Source organism: Ictidomys tridecemlineatus, chromosome 4, assembly GCF_052094955.1.
Source record: "Ictidomys tridecemlineatus isolate mIctTri1 chromosome 4, mIctTri1.hap1, whole genome shotgun sequence".
Lineage (NCBI taxonomy): Eukaryota > Metazoa > Chordata > Mammalia > Rodentia > Sciuridae > Ictidomys > Ictidomys tridecemlineatus.
In genome coordinates, this window is record NC_135480.1 from 85551196 (window position 1) to 85577656 (window position 26461).

General features: G+C 34.7%; 1 protein-coding gene and 1 long non-coding RNA gene across 4 annotated transcripts in view; one reads left to right on the plus strand and one right to left on the minus strand.

Moving 5' to 3' along the window:
- Window positions 1-26461, plus strand: part of Cntn5 (contactin 5) — a 1189809-nt gene that overhangs the window by 1038638 nt on the left and 124710 nt on the right. For all 3 annotated transcript variants that reach the window (XM_078046906.1, XM_040285131.2, XM_078046907.1), the window contains 2 exons: window positions 22105-22232; window positions 24938-25113. In XM_078046906.1, coding sequence (XP_077903032.1) covers window positions 22105-22232; window positions 24938-25113 — 304 coding nt within the window. The remainder of the gene's footprint in view (window positions 1-22104; window positions 22233-24937; window positions 25114-26461) is intronic.
- LOC144377170 (uncharacterized) overlaps window positions 1-26461 on the minus strand; it is a 227194-nt gene that overhangs the window by 39147 nt on the left and 161586 nt on the right. The gene's annotated exons all lie outside the window — the stretch shown is intronic.

Genomic DNA, 26461 nt, shown 5'->3' on the forward strand with positions numbered 1-26461 from the left:
TGCTCTTATATATACCTAAATTAAATAAATAATAAATTATTTTTTAAAAAGTAGAATAGATAAGACTTCACCCACTTGTAATAAAGGAAAAAGTGATGACTTTTGAGTTACTTTAGATGACTGCTGAGTTTTAAAAAATAAATAGCTTTAGCTTCTCTGGGCTTCATTATAAAATAAAGGATGTTATAATGGTTATTATCACAGAAAAGGGGCCATATACACATTTAGAATCTTCCATAAAAATTCATGTAAAATAGAGAACAGCAAAGTGGGAAGAAAAAAAGATTATACGTGTAGTTTCAGATATGTTAAGTTTGATATGCCTGTGACAAATCCTCCTGGAGGTGGCCTTCAGAAAAAGGGCAAGTCTGTTGTTTTAATCTCAAGCACCTTCTGCATCCAGCTGACAAGGAGGTGCCTTCCTTCTGAGCCTGGAGGTTCTGCAATTATTCGGAGGCTCAGCACAAAAAGTTCTGCAGTTTTGTTAGGATGCTTGCAGAGATGCTGAGAGCCAGGGGTGGAGGCCCATTAATTACAGTAACTTTTGCACTTAAGCTTTCTGCCTTGCTTTCTAAAAGCTGTCATGCATGTCTCTCTGGGTCAGCTCACTTCTTTCTTCCAGCTAAACTGCATCTAAAGGGAAGAGCATGGTGACAGCACAGCCCTCCATGAGTGTATATCGCCCTTAGCTTTTTAAAGATTTTACTGATCCAGTTAAAGAGTATGAATTTCTCTCATTTCCATCATCTGTAAGGAACAAGTGTCTTGTCTTGTTATCCTTGAGTTTCCACTTCTGTCAGCTTCTATTGTAGGTCAGAACTGCCAGTAAGCATGTGATCTTACGCAAAGCTTTCTTTTGAAAATGTCTTCAGGTCATTGCATAGTGGCCTAAAGAATAAATTGGGATATAGCAGGCCTACTTTAAAACCCTGCACATTTTACCCTCTCTGCCTTGAATGTTCTTCCTCTTCTTTATCATACAAGTGTAATCACATATCCTGGGATCTTAGTAAGAACTAAGGTAAGTTTATGAATCAGAAATGCTTTGTACAGGGTCTAGCAAATCATAAATACTTAGTAAATGCTATCAAAACACACTATCCATCACTGCATTTTTTAAAAAGACTTTGATGTGGTCTAGTCTTCAATTTTCTTCATCTATAAAATGTAGTCTAGTGCTTTATTTGGTCTGATTTGGTACTTGAAAAACACTAGGCTAGTTATTATGTTGTTTATAAATGTGACCACTGAAATGGTTACAAATTAGGAAGACTCTGATAGACGAACAATGACAAATCAAAGAGCCTGAATGAAATCAGGGACCCTGCCACTTGCAGAATAGCTTTGAATAAGGTCAGAGGTGGTAATAAAACCATTTTCTCATCAGCAAACTACAGTACTCCACTCGCATAGTGATTAGCAGCTTTTTGTAAAAGAAAATTAGTATCGTGCCTTACACATTACAAGTGATCAGTCAGTGTTCATGGCTAGCAGAACAATTTTAAGACCTTTGTAAGTTCTAGGCTCACTGATTTTTAAATATCCCCTCCCACATCATATCAAAACAGTAAAATGTATCTGAATACCAAGTAGATATTCTTTTTATTTATTTATTTATTTATTTTAGTTATCAGCGGTCACAACATCTTTGTTTGTATGTGGTGCTGAGGATCGAACCCGGGCCACACGCATGCCAGGCGAGCGCGCTACCGCTTGAGCCACATCCCCAGCCCTGATATTCTTCTTATATTTTTAAAAGTTATATTTTTAACTTGATAATTAAATTTTAATACAACTGTTAAATTTTTGTATTTCTATGTTGGTAACTGTTTTCTGAAAAAATAGAAGAGGTGTGATTTACTATTACCATGTTACAATGTATTATTTTCAACACTGTTGTTGTTTTTATTGTTGGAGCTAATTTTATTTTGGCCCGTGAAAGTGTAAACACTCTAGTGTTCAAGAGGTAATACAACTTGTCTGTTTTCTACCAAGGAAAAATACAACAAATGCTTTGATGGAGTTTTAAGGAAACAAAAATGAGGGCAGGAATAATTCTAACTAAAGAGGATAGGGATGAATTAAGGCAGATCATATGTTGGTACCATTATAAATAGATGGAATCTACCCATTGAAAGTAGGTGGTGTGAAGTGAGTAGAGCAGTGGTCTATACAAATAGAGGTTTGAACAGTTCAGAAAATATTCATGAGATCCATCAGGGGAAGCAGGGAGAAAATGCCATAATATATTCACTTTGCCATCTCGTTTTCATCATAATGTCTAATTATAATGAAATAATAATCATCTGCTTAATAATTATGTAATTTATAAACATATTGATGGTGCATTACAAGACAGTTTGGAGCACTATAGAGTTCAGAGAGGGAGATGACAGAAGCCATGAGTAGAGCTCAACTGTGTATACTATTTTGTAGGCAGCAGGAAACCATGAAAATAGTAAGAAAAAGTAATGAGATCGATAATTTAAGAAATTCAATCCAGAGGCAATGTGCAATTTAAATGAAAAATAATGAGAGTTCATATAATTAGGAAAAAATCAATATGCGTATCCATAGGTCATTTTATCTATCTCCTTCCCAAACCAGGATAAAGATAAGGCTAAAGTCATTTTTAACCTTCAAGTGAGATGTCACCTCCTCTGAGATGCCTTCCCTCACTATATACACTTTCCTCCTGTGTTGATTAACTGCCCCTTTTCTGTACTCTGGGATACTTCCTTTCCAAAATTGATTGCACTGATATGTGTTCACTCTTCCTCTTTACCTTGTGGTTCCGAAGGATAGAAACTGCATCACATTGACAATCGTACCCAAGAAACCTTCCACAGTGAAATTTAGAAACTGTCCAGTGAGTAGTCGATGAATCTGTCTAAACTCTTTCCCCTACTTCCAGCCATTCAGCAGGCAAATTGCTAGCAGTCTTTCAAGTCTCTGTTTAGATTGAAGGAGATAAGTGCTAAATGGAGACAATTATAATTGTATTGTAAGTATCTCTGTTACAAAAAAGATGGTTATTTCATTCCACAAAAAAACGAGAGGACTGGGTATAGGAGGGCTTAAAGTTATTTCCACATTGATCTTGCATATCCATTTTGTTCTGGGGATATTGGCAGAGGTCGTGTGGGGCACAGGAGATGACCTACATGCTTAACCCAGATCACTTCTCAGGCTCTTAGCACTGAGAGAAGAAAGCCTCTGTATTAGCTGCTCTTTCTAGTATAGGTTCTCACTTCTGCTGGTTTATACCCACATCCTCATCTTATGTTAAAAAAATATATTAAAGGGTTCTAATTTTCTAAAGAAGAATAAATCTTTTCCAGAGAAATTAAGTACAGCCAAAACCAAAATGAACCAATATTTATATCATCTTCCATTATCCACAAAACAGATGGAATCAAGAATCCCTTCTCAATGTTCTGTAGCAAAATTCCCAAGACAATTCCCACTACAAGGAAAATGGCACCTGCTCCTCTGCACTGCTGATTGATGGCTACTGATAACAGAATTGTCTTCATGGATCTCCAAACCTTATTAACTTTCTTAAGTAAAATTATGACATACTCTGGTCTATTTCTCTAAGTTCCATATTTTAATGTACTATACATACTTTTAAATTTTTCCTCCATTATTCATTTTGTTTCTTTCTAGAAAGGCTTTTCTATTTATTTCTCCCTATCTGTTCTTTAAGATCCATATCAAATCTTGTCCATGAGTTACAGAATTCTTCTGAACTGCAGAAGAATTATAGTGTAATACATAATATTACCATTCTGCAGTCCTTGTGTGAAAAATTGATTTCCTACAACTTTACAGAGATTGTGCCTTAACACATATTTTACATCTTCTACCATGTTTGGCCCAGTATAAGACATATAATAAGTACTAGTGCTTGTCACCATTCATTTTTTTTCCTGCCAGACATATGGCAAGATTATGCTTCCTTACTATTCTGAGATCAGATGAGGTCATGTGCCTATATTCAGTTGATACAGTGTTGTGAGTTATTGCATGTTTACCATATGCAATGTTTTCTGTCTTGGTAACTGAGGAACCACATTATTCTGGATCCCTGAATCAAACTGATGTATTAAAGAACTCTCCCACTGACTCACAGTGAATGATAGACAGAAGATCCCTTGTCACTGGCTAGTGGTATTGAGTAAGGAATCAGTTAAGTGCACAGCATTTAGACTATAAGCCTCACATATCAGGTCAATTGAGGACATAAGCTATTGAATATCACAAAGAAGGCTCACCTAGAGTAGCATGCAACTTCTCTGTTCCTGACATCAGCATGATCTTCCTCCTTACATAGTACTGCAGAAGTACTGGAGCACAAAATTCTTATAAAACAATAATGTTGAACCAATTGAAAATTGCCATTTTGCAGGTTAAAAATAATCAAATCCTTTTAGATATTTATCTGAAGACTCTGTATTTGATTTTGTCACTGCCTTCTGAATTTGGATTACCTCTAGTCATTTTAAATGATAATTCTGAAAGGTCCTCTGAAATAGTTATAGTGAGTAGAAAAGGCAACACCCTTTGTTCTTTATGACTGACAAATCTTAATGGAAAATATTCAAGAAAGATCTAGAAATTTATCACTGACTGTTTTGACTTAAAAAAAAAAAGGTTCCATCCAAAACCTGAATTCTTACATAAATTTCTTATCCCAGAGCTGAAGTTTACTTCATTTAGCCTACACAGTCTTGCTCACACTTTTTTGAAGACTGCTAGTAGCAACAAGGAGCATACTACACACAAAATTATTTTGAATATTTTTAACTAGTTTATTTACAAAAGTCTCAAAAACCTCATGATCTACCCCAAAAGTTTTAGCTAGATTGTTTGACACTAGCTTCTCAATCTGTGATGTTTGTGTTTTTGATACCTAGTACCAAAGCATTAAGAAAATCAGTTCTAGGTGTTTATCATAGCAGCACTATTCTTCCAGGTTACAACTTTTCAATTAGTTTGGTTCTGGCTTAGCTACTATAATAAAGTGACTCAAAGACGTAGTGCCTCCAACAAGGTAGAATTGAAATATATACATGTATATCTATATAGTAAACTATATATAGTAACGTGTATGCATGATAATATAGAGTACACAATTGAGTGTCTATCCCATTGTAACTAAATTGTAAGAGGATAGAACTGCAAACAAAATACAGAATTTGTATAAGTTAAATCATGGGATGACTTCTTTGTACTAGATGATTATTTTGCTAGGAAAGTATATTACCAGTAAATATCCTTTTTTTTTGGAGGGGCAGGGAGTGGTAGGCTTGCCCCAGTTCTGACATCAGTTGTTACTTTTATTTTTGCTATCTGAAATATCACTAAATCTGTCTTAACCTTAAAAAATAGCCAAAAACAGTCCCTGTTCACACCAAAGGAACAGACAAGTCCACCAAACCTTCCCAGCCACTTAACCTCCTTGAACCTCAGCTTCCACTGACCCACTTAGTGTCTACACATAGGCTGAGTTTGGATACAAGAGACACAATCAAAATCATGTCCAGAAAAAAAGTGACCAAAGTGGCTATAGGTCTGGAATCTAAGTTAAATATACAACAATTGATAGAAAGAAGGTATTTGTACAGGTGAAGGCTTAAAGTAGTTGAATAAAAAAAATAGCCAAATAATGGAAATTTTATATTCCTAAACCAAATATAATCATGAGAGGCAATTATGAAAAACTCAAAACAAATTATGTCATTTTTAATGAGTTACTAAAATGTACAGTATATGGTGATAAAACCTGAATATACCCAAGAGGTGATGATTTGTTAGAATTGACCTGTTCTAGATACTGAACAAATATACTTTATCTATGGCTAAGCCAGATCAAAAGCCAAGAAAAAAATTATAGTTACATAAGTAAAAAAAAGGAAGTCTTTCTTACATTTTCCAGCTTAAAAATCTTTTAAAGAAATAGATCATCTGGGTAGCTTCATATTTCTTTTTAAAAATTGAATTTAGTGTTAAGTTTCTCAAGTTCTTTATATATCCTGGACATTAATTCTCAATCTGACAGGCATGTGGCAAAAATTTGCTCTCAAAATATAGGTTCTGTCTTCACCTCATTGATTGTTTCTTATGTTGAGAAGAAACTTTTTAGATTGAATCCATCCCATTTATTGATTCTTGATTTTATTTCTAGTATTTTAGGAGTCTGGTTAAGGAAGGTGGGTCCTAATCTGACATGATAAAGATTTGTGCCTACTTTTTCTTCTATTAGGCAGAGGGTCTCTGGTCTAATTCCGAGGTCTTTGATCCACGTTAAGTTGATTTTTGTGCATGGTGAGAGATAGGGGTTTAGTTTCATATTGCTGCGTATGAATTTCCGGTTCTCCCAGTGTCATCTGTTGAAGAGGCTATCAATTCTCCAATGTATGTTTTTGGTGCCTTTGTCTAGTATGAGATAATTTTATTTATGTGGGTTTGTCTCTGTGTCTTCTATTCTCTATCATTGGTTTACATGTCTGTTTTGGTGCCAATACCATTCCAATTTTGTTACCATAGCTTTGTACAATTTATGGTCTGGTATTGTGGTGCCTCCTGCTTTACTCTTCTTGCTAAGGATTGCTTTGGCTATTATGGTCTAGGTGCCCTTTAATAGATGAATGGAAAAAGAAACTCTGGTACATATATACAATGTAATATTACTCAAGATTAAAAGAGAATAAAATTATGGCATTTGCAGGTAAATAGATGGAGTTATTTTACTAAGCAAAGTAAGCCAATCCCAAAAAACCCTAGGGCCAGATGCTCTCTGATAAGTAGATGCTGAACTGTAGTGGGAGTGGGGAGGCATAAATGGAGTAACTTTGGTTAGGCAAAGTGGGGGGCATGGGGGTAAAAAAGATGTTTGAATGAGATTAACATCATTACCCTAGGTACAAGTATGACTGCACATGTGGTGTGACTTTTAATTTCTCTGGTTGTACAAGATGTAAAGTTGTGCTCTATTTGCGTACAATGAATCAAAATGCACTTTGCTATCATATATGACTAATTAGAACAAATTTTAAAAATTAAAATTTAAAAATTGAATTTATAGATTAAAACCTCCCCACAATGAAAACCCCAGTCCTGAATGTTTTACTAGAGAATTTTACCAAACATTTAAGGAAGAAATAATCCCAAATTTATGAACACTCTTCTGGAGATACTACCCATTTCTCTATGTAAGGTCATCCTCATTCTGATGCCCAGACCAAAAAGTAAAAGAAAATAATAGACAATAGTTCTTACATCCCAGATGAAATTTTTTAATCAAAACAATCTTGATAAAAAAGAATAAAGAAAAATTATTGTTTATAAATATATATAATTCTTAAAGTGTTTTGATTAAGCAGTAGACTTTAGATCATAAGATAGACCATGGCAAGTTAATTTGGACAAAGTTAAAGAGCAATTCAATGGAAGAAAATGATGCTGGAGCAATTCAAAATCTGCTCCCCCCCAAAAAAAAATTAACCCAAATCTCGTGCAAAATTGAACCTCAAAGTGGATCAGGAAAAAAAAAAAAAGGTATGTAATAAGAGTTTTCTTAAAAATACAGGAGGAAGATAAAACTAGGAATGGAACCATCATATGACCCAGGTATCCCATTTCTTTATATATATATATAAAACAACTAAAATAAACATCCTTTAGTGACATAGCCACATCCATGTTTACAGCACCACAACACACAATAGCCAAATTATGGAACCTGCCCAGGTGCCCAAAAAATAGGCGAATGGTTTAAGAAAGTGTGGTATATGTACACAATGGAATTTTATTCAGCCATAAAGAAGAATGAAATTGGATGCTTGGAAGATGGAGGAGTTTGCTTTTTAAGCTGCTTCATGGCATGAGACCAAGAAAGCAAATAAACAGCATCTCAGTAAGGTGGGTGAAAGAGGGATTTTACTGGCATTTAATACTTGACTCTCAGAACAGCTTGGGGATCCAGAAGTTTGGATACAATAAGAAGAAATCCCACCACTGGCAAGAGATGATCCACCACAGGCAAAGCATGGAGTATAAGGGAATTTGCATTTCAAGTGGTAGTGTGGTGTATCTTGATACCAAAAAATCACAGATAACAGTCACTGCCAAACTTAACCAGAGGGTGTATCACACTATATCCTAGTAGTATTTCCCAGTTGTTTGTAGAGAGCCAAGGCAGGCCCCATATTGCTACCTCACTATGGAAGGCAGCAGCTGTGGGAGCAAGTCCAGGAGCCCAGACCTAGCAGACACCTACCACACAACTCAGTGGTCCTAGGAGACCAGGGGAATAGGATTCAATAGTGACCAGAGAGAGTCTGGTCTCCCCCTATCCCTGCCCACTTTGAGGCTTGTAGGATCAGCTGGACAATTTGAAAAAGATGTAGCTATGACTGTTTGCTTGAGGACTGAGCTGAGGAGGGTGAATAGTGTGATCCTTAGGTGGAAGAGGGAGTAAAAGATTGGTTCCTCTCATGTGGCAAAGGGCCAAAGGGAAACTTCTGGCATGCAGTCTCCCAACATGGATGGGCAGCTTCTGGACCTGGGAGGTGCAATGATTTAAAGTCTTCAGACCAATCACCATTCAACAAACACCTGGAGCCTAACTAGACCTAAACCCCACATTCAAAAGCTCCGAACTCTTCTCACAGAACCCCACTCTACCTCATACTGCTGAGAAAGGAAGTCAAGAATTTTTGACCTCCAGCTGTCAATTTAATGAGCAACACAAAAACAGAAATGATGTGACAGCCTGAAGTCACTACTCTTATATGCAGGGGATACCTCAAGGAAAAATAAATGGTAAGAAAAACATTTAGGAACAGACAAAAAAAAAAACAAAAACTATTCTCATTGACAATTTTGACCACGACAATTCCTCAATTTTTTTAAATCAAGAACCTTTTTTTTTTTAAATAGACTGTAGACATTTTTGTATGTGTGTGTGTATTTTCCCTTTTTTCTCACTTCTAACTTTTTGAAAGTAGTTATTTTTTATGACTGTCTTTTGAGGGTTACCAGTTTTTGATTAGTATATCTTGGTTCTAGTTTGTGTTGTTTTTCACTTGTCTATATCTCTTGGTTCTCTTCCTTCCCTTTCTTTTGCTAGAAGTCAAATTCTATGGTATTCATTTCCATGCTTCCTTAAATTTTTTACTTCTATAGTCTCTCCTACTTCTTCATAATCATCACATCATACATCTCCTTCTGCATTTTCCCTGTTCACCTTTTGAAATTGCAATCTATGATAACTGCTTTTCAAAGTATTTCTATTTACTGTGCCAATTAACATCGTAGATGTCATAGTGGGAACTCGAGCAGTTAGTGTAATACTATATACTTGAATTGGTGTTGTTATTATTTGTCTCCCCCCAAATTATGGTGTTTTGGAAATATTCAAGGACACTATAAGTTCATAGGATAGGAACTGTACTGCCCCAGATTCATACTGATAGATGGGCAGACAAAAATATGAAAAAGCAAGGGAACAACCCCAAATTCCTCAATAACAGAATCCATTAACAACACAGTGGAGAAAATGTCAGAGAATGAATTTAGAAAGTTCATAGTTAAACTGATCTATGAGGTAAACAACAACGTAAGGAATGAAAACAGAAAATACAAGAAATGAAATGTCAGTTCAAAAAGGAATCAGATTCTGAAAAAGAATCCATCAGAAATAAAATTTAATAAAAATTTAATGGAAAGCACCACCAAAATACTAGACCAGTTAGAATATAGAGTTTTAGTCAATGAAGACAAAATATATAATCCTGAAAACAAAGTTGACCATCGAGAAAAGATGTGAAGAGACCATGAAAAGAATATTCAAGAAATATGGGATAACATGAAAAGTCCAAATTTAAGATTTATCAGGATAGATGAAGGCTCTGAAATACAAACTAAAGGAATATATAATCTTTTCAATGAAATAGAAAATAAAATATAGAAAGCATGCAGGTTTCCAAATATACAAAATTACAATAGACCCACCCCAAGGCACATTATTATAAAAATTCCTTACATACATAATAAAGAAAATTCTAAAAGCTGATAGAGAAAAATTATGTGTCACATTTAGATAAAACCCAACTTGAATATCAGTTGTTTTCTCAATCCTGACCTCAAAAGCTATGAAGTCTTAGAGAAATAAATACCACACTCTGAAAGAAAATGTATGCCAACCAAGAATATCATACGCAGCAAAATTAAGCTTCAGAATTGAAAATGAAATTAAAACCTTCCATGATAAACAAGTTAAAAGAATTCACAACCAGATAGACTACACTATAAAACATACTCAATAAATACTTCATGAAGAAATTAATAAATGAAAATAACTAGCAGGAAAAACTACTGTAGAAGAATAGTATTTTAGTCATTTTTTTTAAAAAAACTGCTGTGATTAAAAGATCTGACCAGAAAAGTTTTAGAGGAGGAAAACTTTATTTGAGGGCTCATGGTTTCAGAAGTCTCAGTATAAACACAGTTGTCTCCATTTTTCTGGGCTCTGAGTAAGGCTGAACATTATGGCTAAAGAGTGTGGCAGAGGGAAGCAGCTCACATCATGATCAGAAAGCACAGAGATTTCACTCACCAGATACAAATATATATCCCAAAGCCATGCCCCCTCCTCATTTAGCTACCAGTTAATCCCATCAGAGTATTAACTCACTGACTGCATTAAGGCTCTCACAATTTGATCATTTCTCCTCTGAACCCTCTTGCATGGTCTCACATCCAAACTATAACAACACTAAGTCAGAGAAACTAATTCAAATTAAAGACTAGAAAAAAATTAAAATGATGAGAAAAATTATCTCTCAATAATAATACTGAATATAAGTGGTCTAAATTCATCAAAGACATGAGCTGACATATTTGATTAAAAAAATAAGACCCAACCATATGCTTTCCCCAAAAGATTCATCTCATTGGCAAAGAAATCCAGAGACTGAAGGTGGAAGGATGGGAAATTATATATCATTCACATGGATCTCATAAACAAGCAGGGGTTTCTATTCTCATATCAGATGAAGTGGACTTTAAGCCAAAGTTAATGAGAAGAGACAAAGAAGGACATTTCATAGTGCTTAAGCAAATTACACATCAACAAGGTATAACAATCATAAATATTTATGCCCCAAACAATGGTGTATGTATGTCCAAACAAACCCTCAATTTCAAGAATGAATTAAATACAATACAATAACACTGAGTGACTTTAACATGCCTCTCTCACCACTGCATAGATTCTTTAAACTAAAAAAAAAGAACTTATACAATAATTTAGATTTAATAGGTATATGAAGAATATTTCATCCATCAGTGACTGAATAAACTTTTTTTCTCAGCAGCACACTGCTCATTTTCTAAAATATACCCCATCTTAGACCACAAAGTAATGCTTCAAATAAAAAAAAAAATTAAAAAAGAGCGAGAATACCTGGCATTCTTTCAAACAATTGAATGAAATTAGAAATCAATGATATGATAAAATAAAAAAGAACCAACTTTAACACCTGGAGACTAAATAAAATGTTATGGAATGATGAATGCACAGAAGGTGAAATAAAAAAAATACTTAGTGGTGAGAATTCATCATGATATTACACATCAAAATCTCTGGGACACTATGAAAGCAATTCTAAGAAGAAAGATCATAGTATTAAGATCATTCATTAAAAGAATAGAAAGTCATCAAATAAATAATATTATATCTCAAGGCCCTAAGAAAAGAAATAATCAACACCAAAATAAGGAGAAAAGAGGAAATAATTAAAATCAGAGCCAAAATCAATGAAATTGAAATTTTTTAAAAATCAGAAAAGAAAAACACTTAGCTAAACTAACCAAAATAGTTGATTTGTGATTTCCTATCACCACAGCTACTATTGAAATACAGGATAACCAGAAACTATTTTCAAAATTTATACTATAATAAATGAGAAAATCTTGAAGACATTGATAGAGACCCAAATTGAACCAGGAGGTCATAGATAATTTAAACAGATCAATTTCAAGTATTGAAGACACCATCAAAAACCTACCAACTAAGAAAAGCCTAGGATAGGATGGATTCTCTGTCGAGTTTTACCAGTCTTTTAACAGTCCTTTAAAGAAGAACTGACACCAATCGTCCTCAAATTATTCCATGAAGTAGAAAAGGAGGGAACTCTTACAAACACCTTCTATGGAGCTAGTACCACCCTTGATTTAGTCAGCTTTTTTACTGCTGTGACTAAAGGATCAGACCAGAACAAATGTAAGGAAGAAAAGTTTATTTGAGGGTTTATGGTTTCAGAGGCCTTAGTCCATAGAAGACTAGCTCCCTTCCTCAGGACTTGAGGTGAGGCTGAATATCATGGTGGGAGAGGGTAACAGCTTCCTTCATGGTGATCAGGAAACAGAGAGACTCCACACTCCCAATCAACCTCTTTTTCCAGCCACATCCCACCTGCTTCCAGTTACCACTCAGTCAATCCCATCAGGGGGATTGATTCACTCAACCCAATCATTTCTCCTTTGAACCTTCTTGCCTTGTCTCACACATGTGCTATTGGGGGACACCTCACATCCAAACCATAACAACCCTGACACCAAAATAGACAAAGATACATCTTTTGATTATCATAGATGCAAAAATTCTTAATAAAATATTAGGAAATCACATACAAATACACATTTAAAAGATAAAACACATTTGATCATGGTACACTATCTCAGAGATGCAAGGTTGTTTCAACATACAGAAAACCAATCAATGTAATAGAATTAAAGACAAGAATCAAATGATATCAATGGATGCAGAGAAAGCCTGTGACAAAATATAGTATCCATTCATGTTCACAACACTAGAAAAACTAGGTAAAGAAGGAACATAACATTGTAAAAGCTATATATGACAAACCCAAGGCCAACATAATTCTAAATAGAGGAAATTCTTTCATTTTTTCCTCCAAAAAGACAGGGCTGCCCTCTTTCAACACTTCTATTCAGCATAATCTTTTAAACGCTAGCCAGAGCACTTAGGCAAAAATAGAAAGTAGATGGATACAAATAGGAAAAGAAGAGCTCAAACTATCTCTTTGCTGATGATATGAGCCTAGATTGAAGAGTCCCAAAAATCGCCAACAAAAAACTTACAGAACTCATAAGTCGACAAAGTAGTAGTATTCAAAATTAACACCCATAAATCAATTTCATTCCTATACACCAACAGTGAATCAGCTGAAGAAGAAATTAGGAAAACTATCCTATTTATAATAGCTCCCATACACACAATACTTGGCAATCAATCTAACAAGAGAAGTGAAAGACCTCTAAAATGAAAACTACAGAACACTAAAGAAAGAAATTTAAGAAGACCTCAGAAGATAGAACATTCTCCCATGTTCTTGGATAGACAGAATTAATGTTGGTAAAATGCCCATATTATCAGAAGCACTACAAGTGGCAACCATCATGCTAAGTGAGATAAGCCAAACTCAGAAAATCAAAGGTCAAATATTTTTTCTCATATGAAAGCTAGAACAAAGTACTGTAAAAGGGTGGGGGGCAAATTTTAGGAGATGTAGAAAATATCAGTGGTGTAGAAGGAGATTGAGAAAGAGGATGGACAGAAACAATGAGGAAATGCAGAATGCATTTGACAATACTATACTATCTACATGTTTCAATATACCATAGTGAATTTTACCTTTATGTATGTCTAAAAAGCACCAATTAAAAACTGAAATATATATAGCCAATAGAATAGAAGAGGAGGGAAAGAGGAGGCACCAGGTACTTAAGTGGAGCAAATTAAGTTCCGTGATTTATGTTCAAATAAGTCCAACTATTATGTAGAACCAAAATGCACTCCATGAAAGAATTTGAAAATATAGGAGGACATATTAATGATCTAATAGTCAGTACTTTTGATAAAGTTTGAGAATGTTTACTATGTGTGGAAGATACATTGATAGATTAGGCTTTTTCTTTTTTTTATATTTATTTTTTTTATTGGTTGTTCACAACATTACAAAGCTCTTGACATATCATATTTCATACATTAGATTGAAGTGGGTTATGAACTCCCAATTTTACCCCAAATGCAGATTGCAGAATCACGTCGGTTACACATCCACAATTTTACATAATGCCCAATTAGTAATTGTTGTATTCTGCTACCTTTCCTATCCCCTCTCCCCTCCCCTCCCATCTTCTCTCTCTACCCAAAATTAAAAACTCTAGTTCTATGATAAATATCTAGAATATGCTATATAAAAGCCTCCATACACAGGCAAAAAATAAACTATCAAAATATAAAAAGCTATTTCACCAAAGAGAATATTAACAGAAATTAACTACATGAAAAGTTGTTCAACATCATTAACAGTCAAGAAAATACAAATTAAACATACTACAGTAAATGTACACCTTATGAGAATGGCTGATAAAAAAAAAAAGAGAGAGAAATAAGTGACATACAATGCCTGCTGGTGATAGTGGATCATTCATGCAGAGATATTCAAGATGACCAAAAATAGATATTGTTATGGTCTGGATGAGAGACCATTTTTTGTTCCCCAAAAGCTTACCTGTGAGACAATGCAAGAAGGTACAGAGGAGAAGAGATTAGGTTGTGAGAGTCTTAATCCATCGGGGAATTAATTCACTGATTGGGTTAACTGAGGGGTAACTGAAGTCAGGTGGGGTGTGGCATTGGGGGCATGGCTTTGGGGTATATATTTGTATCTGGCAAGTGGAGATCTTTCTATCTACTGTCTGATCATCATGTGAACTGCTTCCTTCTGCCACACTTTTCTGCCATGATGTTCAGCCTCACTTTGAGCCCCAAGGAGTGGAGTCTACTGTTTATGAACCTCTGAAACTGAGCCACCAAATGAACTTTTCCTCCTCTAAAGTTGTTCTGGGCAGGTCTTTAATTTGCAGCCACAAAATGACTGACTAAAACAGATGTCCTGTGTATGAACTCTGCCACAGAGAACCAGGATGAAAAAGGAAAAACTATAGAGGAGAATGATTGAGGGAAGAATTTGGATATCAGCCAAAAAGTGATGGAAAGTCAGAAAGGCAACCTAGAGAATAGAATAAAACAATTTCAAACCTAGTTCCCTGGCTAGGGCATACTCCACCTTGTTGGGTAAAGATAAGCAGAAAAGTAACAGCAACCCCCTTTACTGCAGCATACTAGCAGTCCTAACTACAGAATAATACCCATCCTTATAGGATTTTAAATCCATTTTGGCAAGCTAGGTGATCTAAGAGTGATTACTTTGCTCCAAAGAAGGAACTCACATTGGAACTCTCCTGCCTCTAGGACCCAAGCTGCTACAACAGTTATTTATAGATGTCACCCTACCTTAGGGACCAACAGTCATTTCCCTAATACCACCAAAAGCCTTGGTCCTATGCAAGTTTCACAAAGGTGAAGACAGGTTGCTAAGTGTTCTACAGCTTTAGGACCAGAGGTTGTCAGAGACAAGAACCCAATTCCCATTACACTGTCTCACTGGAATTAAGGAAAAACTTCTCCTACTCCATGGGCTTAGGACTGTAGCCATTGGTACACAAAGGCCCAGAATAACTGGCACTTTTGTCTTAGGACCAGGAAAAGGTTTCACTTGTGACCTTCAGCTCCAGGACCATGGATGCCAATACCAAAAGCCTTGGCCCCAAAAGTGCTTATCCCACAGGATCTAAAGACATTCCCATCCATGTAATGCAGCCCACATGCCCTAATTATTACCAAAAGGCCACATCTCCAAAAGCCACGGTATTAGGGATTATGGTATTATCATGTGATCTAGGGGAACATCAACATTTAGTCCATATCAATAATCTATTCAAAATCACAATATGGTACAATTGGACAGCCACATGAAAAATGAATAAATACCCATATCTCATACCATAAACAAAAATAGCTCAAGTGTATCAGACATAAACAAACTATAAAATTTATATAAGAAAACACACAAAGATTGTAACTTCAGGCAAAAGATTTCTTAACATAACAAAAGCACAATGCATGAAATAAAATTAATAAATTGAACTTCACTGACATTAGGAATTTCTGCTGTTGAAAAAATTCCAAGAGATGGCGTAAACTGGTATATTTGCATATCATATGTCTGACAATGGAGTTCTTTTTAAGAGTATTAGAGAACTCCCAAACTTCAAAAATAAGAAATAATTCTTTAAAAATTGATATTTGAATAATCACTTCACAAAGGAAGACTTACAGATGGAAAATCAGCACATGAAAAGACACTGCACATATTCATCACTAAGAAAATACAGCCTAAAATCACAAAGAGATCCCATTACCTACTTATTATTAGAACTCAAAGACTGACCATGAAAAATGCTTTAGGATTTCTCTGATACTGGTGCTGCTAAGAATGTAAAGTGGTGTCATCATTTGATAAAATCACAGTAGCAGCTTCAAAGAAAACATGAACATAACCAGAGGATATAGTCTTTACAGATCCAAGTATTTAGCCAAAGGAAATAAAGGAATAGATCCAAAGAAGACTCAGACATCAATGTTCAGGAACACTTTATTTGTAAATAGACCTGAACTGAAAGCAAATAAATACCCATCAATAGGTGAATAGATCAATAAATTGTATTACATATATACATTGGAATACTAGTAAGCAACAAAAATAAATGAATAGGCAATTGTAGTCATTTAGATAAATCTTAACTTAGGATGAGTGAAATAAGCTAATATATAAGGTAATATAACATATAATGTATCATTTAATTTATATAAAAGTCTAGAAAATGCAATCTAACTATGATCGTGGTTATTTGGTGATGGGAATAGGGTAAAAGAGGACTGGACAAGAGCATGTGAAGGAGCACAGATACTTTTATGGGTTATTTATATATTCACTATCTTAACTGTAATGATGGCTTTGACTTACCATCCACATACAAAAGCTTTTCAAAGCATAGACTTTAAACAGGTGTATTTACATGCTTATGATAACTCAATAAAGCTGTTCAAATGTTTGGAAGCTTCAGATGACACTCACAATATATGAGGCCTGACCCGATCTTGCCCTGACTCTCTCTCCATTCTTACCTATGCTACTCCCTGCTGCTCTTTCAGCTGACCATTTGGCTCTTCAGGACCTCATGGTCATTTCAACTGACCTCAGCCTTTGCAAATGGTATTGCCTCTGCTTTTCCACACAAAAGGATGAGCTCAAACAAATGCCCCTTCTATTCTTAATGTAAATGTTACTCCCCAAGAAAAAAACTTACCTACTACATAAATATTTCAGGTATATGAGTTAAAAAAAATTCTTGGCAGTCTTCATCTTCACTTTTAACATTTATCACATATTTATTTTTTAAATAAATTTTAGATTATGTTTACCATAACCACTAAAATATAACACTTTGCATATATTATCTAGTTATTATTTTTAAAGTGACCTTATAAGAGGAATCTCTCTCTAAACTAGTTAGGTATAACTGTTTTACATTTAAGGAAAGAGATTAAATAATTTTGATTAACATTACACACCCACTAGTCAATGGCACTGTTTCAAACTCAACCTTCTGTACTTTTAAAGCTTATGGTACTAATTATTAATCATCCCATGATACATGCACTGTGATATCAGAAAGAAACCTAATCTGGCAGATGAATACGTATGCCAAGGAACACAAGCAACATCTAGAAGCTGAAAACAGCTCCCACCCTACAGCCCACAAAAAATTTAAATAATAATAATAATAAAAACACAATGATTTCTTTCCAAAACAAGAATGAGCTCTTTAAAGAAGACTTTTTTCCCAGAGCATCCAGGTAAAACTTTACCCAGGCCACACCTGGATAAAGTGTTTTGAGACATTCAACATTCTGAAGAAATGAATGGATGTTCAGTTAATTATTAGGTATTGTTTTAACTTACCAAGTTTGAGTAATTTGTTATGCAGCAATAGAAACTATCCTAAATAAACACTGGTGAGTGACACAGGGGAAATCACCCACAAATTATATTTCTTATTAATAACTGATGAGCCTAACCAAGTCATTTTAACTTTCTTGGGTTTTAGTTCTTGAATATTTGAAATGAGGTTGGATCAGCTAAGTTATAAGTTCCACTCAAGACTTTCACAAGTCCCAAGAATTAATTTTTATCTTTAAACAAATATTGTGGGGCTGGGGTTGTGGTTCAGTGGTAGAGTGCTTGTCTAGCATGCATGAGGCACTGGATTCCATCCTCAGCACCACATAAAAATAAAACAAAGATATTGTGCCCACCTAAAACTAAAATATTAAAAAAAAAAACCTATTGTGGCATGCCTTGATCAAGCATCTTCTCTCCACTACAAATTCTTTTTCCATCCTTCTGAAGGCTATATTATGTCCCATGAGGCTGGCTCCTGAGAACTCAATCAGTGGGTTCCCTTGCCCCACTGATGGTACAATAGGAGGCACCAGAAGATCAGAGATATGAAAAAAGAGTAGGCTGAGTATTCCTTGACTCCCTAATGAGGGCAATATGCTAAGGAAGAATTGATCCCTAACTTAACCTGGGAATGGGGGAGCAGGTTGATGAGGTGCTATGAACAAAATTGTGTCCCCCACCAAATGCATGTGTAGAAGCTCTACTATCAGTATTAATACACTGCTGTGAGGGCTCACGTGTCTTGCATGGGAAGGGAAAAAGTAAATCAAATGAAGGGGTAGGCTGGCTGGAAATAAAAGTCTGAAAAAAAGAGTATTAAGAAATTAGTTAAAGCAGGGGCTTTAGGAGTGAAAAAGACAAATGATTTATACTGAAACATACCAAAGGAATTCATCCTGAGGAAGTGTTCTTTAAGATAAACAAGAAGCATGAGATTGTGGGGAAGTTGGCCCGCTTGAGGACGTATCACTTGCACAATAATTCTTCCTCCTCCAGGCAGCTGGCTCCTCAAGATTACTTGGGCACACTGATATCTCTTTCCACTCCCTGTGAAGTTGCATTTGAACCAATGAATTTCACCGTATCACAGAATTCTCTCTGAGCAGGACATTGCCAAGGCAATGAAGCAGTCTCATATGGGTGACATGACCCTAAGACTTCTCCAAAGGGCACACCTCTGCTTAGAGATGACTCAGACAAGCCCACAATTCATTTGTGGCTCCCAACAGTGAGGGTTTTTAAGAGGAAATTAAGGTTGAATAACATCATAGGGTAGGATAGGTGACCTTAGAAGAGGAAGAGATCTCTCTCTACCACATGCACCATGGGAAAGTTGTATGAGCACACAGTAGGAAAGTAGCAGTCTACAAACCAGCAAGAGAGCCCACACCAGAGGTCAACCATGCTGGCATCTGATCTTGGACATTTTAGCCTGTCAAATTGAGAAAATAAATTCCTGTTGTTTAAAAATGAAAGATAATTATGAAATACATATCAAAACATTACATGGTACCCATTACTATGTGCAATTCTGCATTTTCATGTCTCAGATTTCTTTCTTTTATCTTTATAAAACTGAAAGTCAAAGCATGATCACTAAGTAATATGGCAGAAGGTAAACAGTTGGTATTCTGAGGCAGTCTACTTAGAAAGGTCTATACCAAGTTGTGGGGTGTCTGATAGGGAAGCCAATGAAGTGTCCAGGAAGTGGCCCTGAAATTTGGAAATAGAGATATGTGTCAAGGGGTTAAAAATGAACACATGTGAGGTGAGTTAAGCACCATAATGTCCCAGACGAATTAACAAGACAGAGTGTCAGGAACTAGTGGCAAGGTGAGAACCAAGACAACTCCAAATCTAGGCAGAAATTAACACCAAGTCTAGAATCTAGAATATAGTAAGCATGACTTTTAAATTCTCTCCTTACCCCACAAAACCTTCCCTTCCTCCCTCCCTTACTACCCTACTATGAATCTAAGAATTAGTCCCCAAATCTTAAAAATTCTGACAGCAGAGGGGAGAAGATTAAAAGGTTAGGAATCTCCAGGAGAGAAATAATTTAACATTCAATTATCTAAGTAATTATGTGTGTAATAACCAGCATTATAATGTAAATCACACTCATTATCTACTTTTTCTAAGATTAAAAAAAAAAGTTCATCTGATAAAGATTTGCAATTTGAATCAGAAGACAGGATTTTGAGTAAAGGACACTGTTACCTGACAGATAAACATTATGATATTCAAAATTCTTCATCCCTTCAAGTGGATTAGTAGTCTAACGTACAGACCTGGGAGTTGGTAAACTATCTACAAAAGGAGAATTTAATATGCTGCCTCTTGTCTGTGAAAACGCATTCATCTTAAACCAAGAGCTGAAATATTGCCAGTGTCCAAGACACATCTATTTCTTTGAAGCAGGTGAATATTTAAGCCAAATTTCTTTCCTACTATATTATAATTTACTCCAGTTGGTAAAATCCAGAATATTTTCAAAATACTAATAATCAGCAAAAATTATAGTATTTAGGTAAATTCAAAGTCTATAATTTTCACAAGAAGAATTCTTTACAATGAATGTAAGTTTTGCTTTCAAATATATCTCTGGTAGAATGTTTACCATTAAGTTTGAAATGGAATAAGTTCACAGAATGACATTTTTATAGAAAAAAATAAGAACGGAAATTTTCATTGACCATCTTGAATGGATTATATATATATATAATATGTCTACATATTATATATATTAGAAGCATTATTTTCCAAATGTCTCCAGATAATCTTAGATATAAACTACAAAATCAACTTTTCTCTTTCTACTCTGATTTGTTTCTAAATTTGTTTTTCTTCTTACATATTGCAAATCAAATTAGATCCATAATGAAAACCATATGATGTTTTTTCATTATCTTTATTAATGGCAATATGTAAGCATACATTCATAAACAATATTTCAACAATCTACAATTTAATATCAATTGTATGAAGTTCAATATTGTAAATAACCATGAGGTCTGAGACATTAGCAAGACTGAATGTACACTTTAAAATAGTATCAAAAATCTTGACTGAACAGATTAAGACATTATTTTGGAATCTTTATTGGTTTAATATCATATTGCTATGTAATAAACTGTTCTCCGGAACAGGAGGATTCAATTTTAGTATTTCACATTCAGAAGGATCACTGGTTCTTACCCCATGCAGCACAGCCTATTTTTCCCTCTTTTCTAAAAGAAGTCAGTCCAAACTCCAATGATATGTCAACTAAAACCACAACAGTTTCTTCTGTTCTGTTTCAGTTCACTTTTGTAGGCTGATATACTGGTGAAATAATGGGTTACACTTCAAGAGCACAGAAAGGAGAAAAGGACCTAAGTACTAATTAAATTTGAAATCTATAAATTCCTAAAATGATAAATACACAGGAGGATGTGGTAATTCCAAATGTCAGCCTCATTTTCATGGAACTTCTAAAAATTTTTAATAATGCTTTAATTTTTCACCTTTATATAAAAGTGAAGGTCCATTTTTAACAAAGGTCTTTAAAGAGACCAAATGCAAACTCGGATATCATGTTCTTAAGTTTAAAAAGTGCGGTGTGCGCAGCTGAGTTACCAGGTTGCACTTTCATACCCTTGCTGTACCTTTGGCAATACAGAGAAACCACCATAAATCATCTCCTGGCTGTATACAATTAATTTTATGTTCTGTACTTGTCCTCCTCTATGTTTTATGCTATTTCTTTTTATATTTGATTTTGGAGGTCATTTTTGGTTTGAGGTAAAATACCCAAGCTTAATATTAAAATATTGCTAGGTGATATCCTAGGAACAAGTTGTTATAACCAAATTCAGGGTCACCTTTTTCTACAAGTTTTAAAATTAACTGTCAAAAACTGTCAAAAGAAACATAACCTGTACCTCCCTACCTCTTTTGAATATTAGAAGATATTCAGTGGCTTTATTGCATAAAGTCTTAAAAGGGTAAACCATTTCTACTGTCACTGCTTACTTTCACAGGGATGCTTTATCTTATTTATTATCACCTTACAAGTGTTTTGAGACTTCATCAGAATTTCTTATCATTTAGTTGATTTGCGGTAAAACAGGAGAAAACCTTTTTTAATAATTTTCAGAATAGCTATTCTTCCAGACGGGAGCCTACGGATACTAAATGCTTCTAAGTCAGATGAAGGGAAGTACGTTTGCCGAGGGGAAAACATCTTTGGTTCTGCTGAAATAATAGCATCTGTATCTGTAAAAGGTAAGAAAATGTAGCTAACATCTTAGAAGCCTAGTTTCATGCCCATATAAGAAAATAAGTATGACATGCACCTGTGTATGTTTGCACTTAAGTGTGTACATGCCTGCTTCTAAACCATATTACAAACAGCATTAACACACCCAAATCGTCACTTTCTATCATTTAGGAAACCAAGCAAAAAAGAACCCATTGTTGGTTAAAATTCAATATTTTGCTCTGAACAAAACTTATAAGGTAATGGGCTTTTTTTTTTTGAAATGTCTCAAAATATTAACACTAGCAACATAAAGGAAATTTCCCTCCACTTGGTTTGGGGATATAGCTCAGTAGAACATTTGCCTGGTGTGTACTGGGCCTGGGGCTCCATCCTTAACACCACAAGAAAAAATTTTTTCTGTACTAAAACTAATTTTAACATCAGTCAGGAATATTCCTTTGTTGCCACATCAACTGGGGATTTAGACCCAGAGGAGTAGCAAAAAGAGGATATCTATGAGTAGTAGAGCCAGGGGTATAGATCAGATAAATTGGTGCTAGTGGTGCTCATTGAGGTTTGCACCAATGGAATTTCTTATATACTTACACTTTTAGTATGATACATATTATTTCTAATATGTATGTTCTCTGGTTCTAATACAACTAGATTTCAAGACAAGAACATGGTTTTGAGACTATGTGTTATTGTTTAGTAGTAAAAAGAATAATCTCATATCTTAGGAGCAAAGCAAAGAGACATTTTTCACAACTGAACTATATCCTTGACTTTTTTTCCATTATGCATGTATTATATACCAAATCAAACTTTGACCATAAAATATGACATTTTTTAGGTTTGGAAAATGAACAAAGTTCTGTGGACGGCAGTAATGATTTACAACATTGTGAACATATTTAGTGCTAATAAAACTGTTAATTTTTCTGTGTCTTTAGAAATGCAAATGTAATCAAAATACCCAGCACTATGACAGCTTGGAAGGAAGGCAAACATTAAGTGTAGGAGAGAACATAATTTAAAATATGTTTTCATTTATATTATATATGTTACTGGGATCCAACCCAATCTTCCAGTCATATGTCTTATTCTGTGTGCTAATCAGTTTTGTTCTTTTCATAATGAGGTAATGCTGGGTCCACAGACCATTTTTGGTGGAGAGGTTAAGGAGGGGAATGGGGATTGAACCCAGGGTAAGCCACATCTCCACCTCTTTTTATATTTTATTTAGAGACAGGATCTTGCTAAGTTGTTTAGGGCCTTGCTAAATTGCTCAGACTGGCTTTAAATTCATGATCCTCCTGCCTCATCTTCCCAAACCTCTGGGATTATAGTGTACCACTCTTCCCATCCCACAGACTTTCATGATCATAATAATGGGTTTTGTAAATCATGAGTTAAATGGGATATTTAGTGATTCAGAATACTTCAATTTCCACAAAATTCTGACTACAGTATATTATGTTTATCTGACTTCTTCAATAAAGCCAGAACTTGGAATGCCACACAGAATATTTGAGCTCTAAAATGCTAATAGTTATAGTGGAATTCCTGTTTTAGAATTTCATTTTCTTCTCAGGAGCTACTCAGGTCTTTGGATATTAAAGAAAGTGATAGGTGATGAGGAGTAGTGCTTTCTCAGACTGTATTCTTGTGAACAATAGAGGTAGAGTAGGAAAATCAAGCTAATTATTAATCAACATGTCATATTTCTTGTGGCATCTATACCCATGAATCTAATTAGTAAAAAAATCAAAATTGTGTCTACATTACCCTCTACTTCATTTAAAACATGTCACATTGCAGTCACTTAATTACTCATTTCACCCTTAGATGCATAGCTGTATTAGTTACTGTAATCCCAGTAAAAAAAAATGTGTCATTTTCAAAATTTAACCAAACCATGTAGTTAAACATTTTTTTTCCTCCAAAAACATTTCATTCAGTGTTTTTGCCTTTAATTATACCAACCATAATCTATTCAAAGTGAAATTTTATAATCATGCAGAAGGTACCTTCCTACTCTTTTCTATTCAGAGAGTTTTTTGGAATGAAAAGTAAGTATAAGTAGTATAGTAGTAGAATAATATTTTTATCCCTACTGAGATAGTAATTTGGAGGGAGGTTCTTTCTTTTGCCTTATAGCCTCTAGGAGCCTTTAAGGCACAAACATCCCTGCAATTCTTCCTTCTGAGATAAGGAGCATTTTTTAATTTATAAGTTGTCCATGGACTTGTTTATTTAATTATATGGGGTGCTGAGAATTGAACCTAGTGTCTCACATATGCCAGGCAAGTGCTCTACTGCCACTGAGCCACAACCCCAGCCCTGTTACTTATCATTTTTGATCCTTTTATGTACTTGATGATCCTTTAAGTTGCTCAGAGAGACTGCAGCTTCTCTTTTCTAATGCTTCTTCCAGGATGCCAAATGTTGCTTCTAGTTTTGTTGTTTCTTGTAGTGTCTTGTCATTTTTTGTTTGTTTTTTCCTAAATCCAGGGACTCCAAATTCATTAGTCATCTACAAAAGCATAAGAAAATATCCTAGCTTCCTAAAAGCTAAGATTTCACTGAAAAATTTGGTGTATGTATCTGGAGCAGTTGTATTTGTATAGAATCCTTATATAAGTTTTTTCCTGCTATTCAAAATGATACAGGCTGCATGGGGAAAACCCTGTTGATTATTTTAATTAATATATTTTTGCTTCCATAGAACCTACAAGGATAGAACTTACTCCTAAAAGAACAGAGTTAACTGTTGGAGAAAGTATAGTCCTTAATTGCAAAGCAATTCATGATGCTAGTTTGGATGTCACTTTCTACTGGACGCTAAAAGGACAGCCTATTGATTTCGAGAAAGAAGGTGGACATTTTGAAAGCATCAGGGCCGTAAGTTTATACACTTTTATTTTCAAGTAGTAATAAGAAATTTTGACTCAATATAAAATGTTTTTATATATAAAGAGTTATTAAAAGTAGGAAAGATATGATTAAAACAATTACTTTCTTCTATGTCATGTCAAACTGAAAATAATAATTCTTTTAAAACTCCAGTAAAAAAAATTGAAAGATATTATTATGTGAATTTGGTTTCTTTGCCACTTTAAAAAAATGTTTTAATAGTATTGTAAATATTTACATATTACTTCTCACATTATATTGCTACATAAAATGGTCACTGCATTATTTAGCTTTGCTCACAGTAATTATGCTACAGTAATGAATGAAGTTAGTCTGCCTGTCCTACTCCTCCATAGTAGTAATTTGGGGATATTCTTTAGTTTCTCACGAGGTGTAGAAATTCAACATGCATACCATAGTCACGATTGGACATAGTCTTAAACATTCATGGACATTCTCGTTTCTTGTCTGCCAAGTTTTTTATTTTTAATATCTGTTTATATTATGTATCTACATGGCATTCAGTCAATTGAAGTAGGAAATCTTGTGAACCAGATACTACAGAATAATAGCAGTATCTTAGCTTTATAGAGAAGTAAAAAGAATACCCCTTCCCCTACTGACTTCATGAAAATATAAAGGAGCACCATAGTGACAGGAGAACTCATGGAACTCAGCTAGCAGGGAGATCTTGAATGAAATTGTCCTTCTGTATTGGCTGAAAAGAGATCCAAATATATATTTACCCCTCACCCCAATCATCCAATTTAAATGCTGTCATATACTTCCTAATATCAGTTTATTCTTTCCTAAACACTATGGGAAGCTTTGGAAAACCATGGGTAGTGAACCCAGATATTTAAACTCACTTGTATTGGATTTTATTTTAAAGATCATATGATACAGTAAAAAAAGTCCTGGACCCAAAGTTAGGAATTCTGTGGATGGAATTTCAGCCCAATCCCTAATCATCTCTGTAACATAAAGGTGGTCATTTGATTTGACTGGACCTCAATCTCATAGAGAAGTGAAAAATTTGTGCCAGATAATTTCTAAAATCCCTCTCACTTTAGATTTAATAAATGCATAGTAGTAACAGAGTAAAGATAAACTCTCCTTGTTGCATTTGCCAATGTAACCAAAATTAAACACTCTGTTCCAAATTATTCCTTCCATCCTTGTTTACTCTGCAATTAATGATAGAGACTATATAAATAACAGATGATTACCTACTGCATTAGTCACCATCTCATTAAATCAATTTCAATTATCTATGGCTAAGTTATATGCAAAATATTTAGATTATGTTAAACTCATTTGAGTTGATAATTCCTTT